The sequence below is a fragment of the Nicotiana tabacum genome, chromosome 20 (genome assembly GCF_000715075.1).
Source record: "Nicotiana tabacum cultivar K326 chromosome 20, ASM71507v2, whole genome shotgun sequence".
NCBI classification, from domain to species: Eukaryota; Viridiplantae; Streptophyta; class Magnoliopsida; order Solanales; family Solanaceae; genus Nicotiana; species Nicotiana tabacum.
Genome location: NC_134099.1, coordinates 82878837 through 82881680, shown reverse-complemented (window position 1 = coordinate 82881680; position 2844 = coordinate 82878837). Strand labels below are relative to the sequence as shown.

At 38.3% G+C, this 2844-nt stretch overlaps 1 protein-coding gene across 1 annotated transcript; it reads right to left on the bottom strand.

Annotated features, from left to right (window-relative positions):
* Positions 1–1693: 1693 nt before the first annotated feature.
* LOC142174438 (uncharacterized) lies at positions 1694–2844 on the bottom strand. Its single transcript, XM_075240231.1, has 3 exons — positions 2683–2844; positions 2105–2317; positions 1694–1921 (listed from the first exon to the last, which is right to left on the bottom strand). Exons 1-3 carry the CDS (start codon positions 2842–2844, stop codon positions 1694–1696), a joined length of 603 nt encoding a protein of 200 aa, XP_075096332.1.

The window sequence follows — 2844 nt, the reverse complement described above, 5'->3', positions numbered from 1 at the left end:
TTTAGAGATTTTAAAACACACTTTAACAAGGAAGAAGGACCGATCACAAATATTAAATGCCTTTATTTTTTTAGTCACACAACCCAAAGACAAATAAGAATTCATATATATAGACATATAGTTGAGAAAGCCGACGAAATGACATATATAGATGTTGAATACCCTATTTATCCGAATGAGTGGAATATCAACCTAATAGCATCATGAAAATACTTCAGCTACGATCCCAATGCCTTTCACAGAAGGTCTTTCTAGCAATAGAATAGTAAAATATCACATTTTACGTCTTAGGAATTTCCCAGAATTCGTGCTAAAAGGAAGGACAGAGCTTAGCCTTAACATACCTTTCCAACAAACATCCGAATGCCTGTAGTTCCTTCACAAAATTTGTTCTTTACGTCCTAAGATTCGCAAACACTATATATATGCAGCTTATACGCACCTATAAACAGTTCATAGTTAAGTTTAAATCGGCAAATTTGCCATATGACCCTAACTTGACGAAACGTCCGTAGAACTTTGTAAAAACGATCATAAAAGAGTTCCAAGATGATTACCTTGGCAAACCAAGTATAAATCCTGAAGAACCAGCAAGAACAACAAATTCTTATCTTCCAAGAATAGCTCCAAACATAGCTAATAGGAGGGGGAAACAATTGCAAAGCATAGAGATTGCATTTCTAGGCACGGGGGCAAACGTTAACGATAGAAATTGTTAAAAACGCACCTTAATCACTCAAGAACACCATGGAACCTTCTCTTCAACTTGCTCACTGTTTTGGGACTAAAATGAAATGTTTTGAGGTCTTAAAAGTCGAATTTGCCGACTAATACCACTTGTTTGACCCGACCCGGATCGCGACTCGGTTTCAGCCCAGACAGTCCGCTGTAAAATAGTCATAACATTTTACTCCAATGTAGGTTTGATGTGAAGTTTCTTTGATTGAGAACTAAACTCTTATACCTTCGATTCTGTAGTTTGTGGGTCTCATAACTCTTTATATATTGGGAGAAATGGTCTGATACATTTGACCCAAAGTTTAGAAAATTTATTAGAGAAATTTATGATAATTTTTGCCGACCTATATTTCGCAACTTGCTTGACTCCAAAACTTAACATATGACCAGTGTGATATTATAATACCTCATAACACATTATTTTTAGCATATTAGACACTCTTAGTCTTATCACATAGGTGCAAGTTAACTTAAACCTTCCGAATGCGCGGGGGGCTACCTGAGCAATTTCTTTAACCACGAACCTTTGTTTAATGGATTCCTTTGACCTAAAGCTTTAGTTTAGTTCCTTGATATTACCACACATGTTCAGTCTTATTCTCCCAATGTGCTATACCCAATCATATATACCTAATATAACCACACCACATTACGTATATTACGTAAGAGAAGTGAGAAAAAAACACATGGGGTCTCATAGTCTCTCCCCTTAAGAACATTCATCCGTGAATGGGTCAAGTCAATTCCTTGGTTTCATTTCTTTTATGCTAATATGCCATTTGCAAGACTATATTTGTTACATTTGCAAAACATAAATCAAATTCTGAAGATTCCAACTACTAGGCTTTGTATAGCTATCTCGCAATAAGAAATCTAAATTGCACTTTCAAGTCATTTTAAATCCAATTAAGTTGCTGTAAAGAAATAATTTCCAATTATTTAAATGCGACTCACCTTAAGTCATAAATAGGTGGGGGTCTTTCTTCCTCATTTCCTCCTCAGCTTCCCAGGTCATTTCCTCAATGTTGTTATTTCGCCATAACACTTTCACGGAAGCCACTTCTTTAGTTCGAAGCTTTCTTACCTGCCGATCAAAAATTGCTACTGGTACCTTTGCATAAGATAAATCTTCAGCAATGTGAATATCCTCAATGGGTGTAATATGTAAAGGATCTCCAATGCACTTCTCCAACATAGATACATAAAACACAGGATGGACTGCCTCCAATTCTGAAGGCAAATCAAGCTCTTACGTCACCCTACCAATCCTCTGAATAATCTTATACGGTCCAACATACCTGGGGCTGAGCTTCCCCTTCTTTCCAAATCGCATGACACCCTTCATAGGCGATACTTTCAGGAAAACCCAATCTTCTACATCAAACTCTATGTCTCGTCGTCGAACATATGCATAAGACTTCTGCCGACTTTGTGCTGTACACAGCTGGTCTCTAATAAGTTTTATCTTTTCCATTGCTTTCTGGACTAAATTAGGACCTAGCAACTCTGCTTCCCCGACCTCAAACCAACTGATCAGCGACCTACACTTTCGCCCGTATAGTGCTTTGTAAGGAGCCATCTGAATACTAGCTTGGAAGCTGTTATTATAAGCAAACTCAATAAGAGGTAGATGATAATCCCAACTTCCTTTAAAATCTAGCACGCAGGCATGTAACATATCCTCAACTGTCTGAATAGTACGCTCTGCCTGTCCATCAGTTTGCGGATGAAAAGCGGTGCTATGATTTACCTGCTTGCCTAGACCCTTCTGAAAAGATTTCCAAAAATGTGATGTAAATTGAGCCCCTAGATCAGAGATAATAGATAATGGCACTCCGTGAAGGCGAACAATCTCTCGAATGTAAAGCTTGGCATAATCCTCGGCTGAATGTGTCGTCCTGACTGGTAGGAAATGAGCAGATTTTGTAAGCCTATAATAATTACCCAAATAGCATCATACCTCCGTGGAGTGCGAGGCAAACCAGTGATGAAGTCCATATTTATCATGTCCCATTTCCATAATGGAAGTTCAATAAACTGAGTTAGGCCTCCAGGCCTCTGATGTTCGGCTTTAACTTGCTGGCTGTTGGGACATTGGGCTACCAT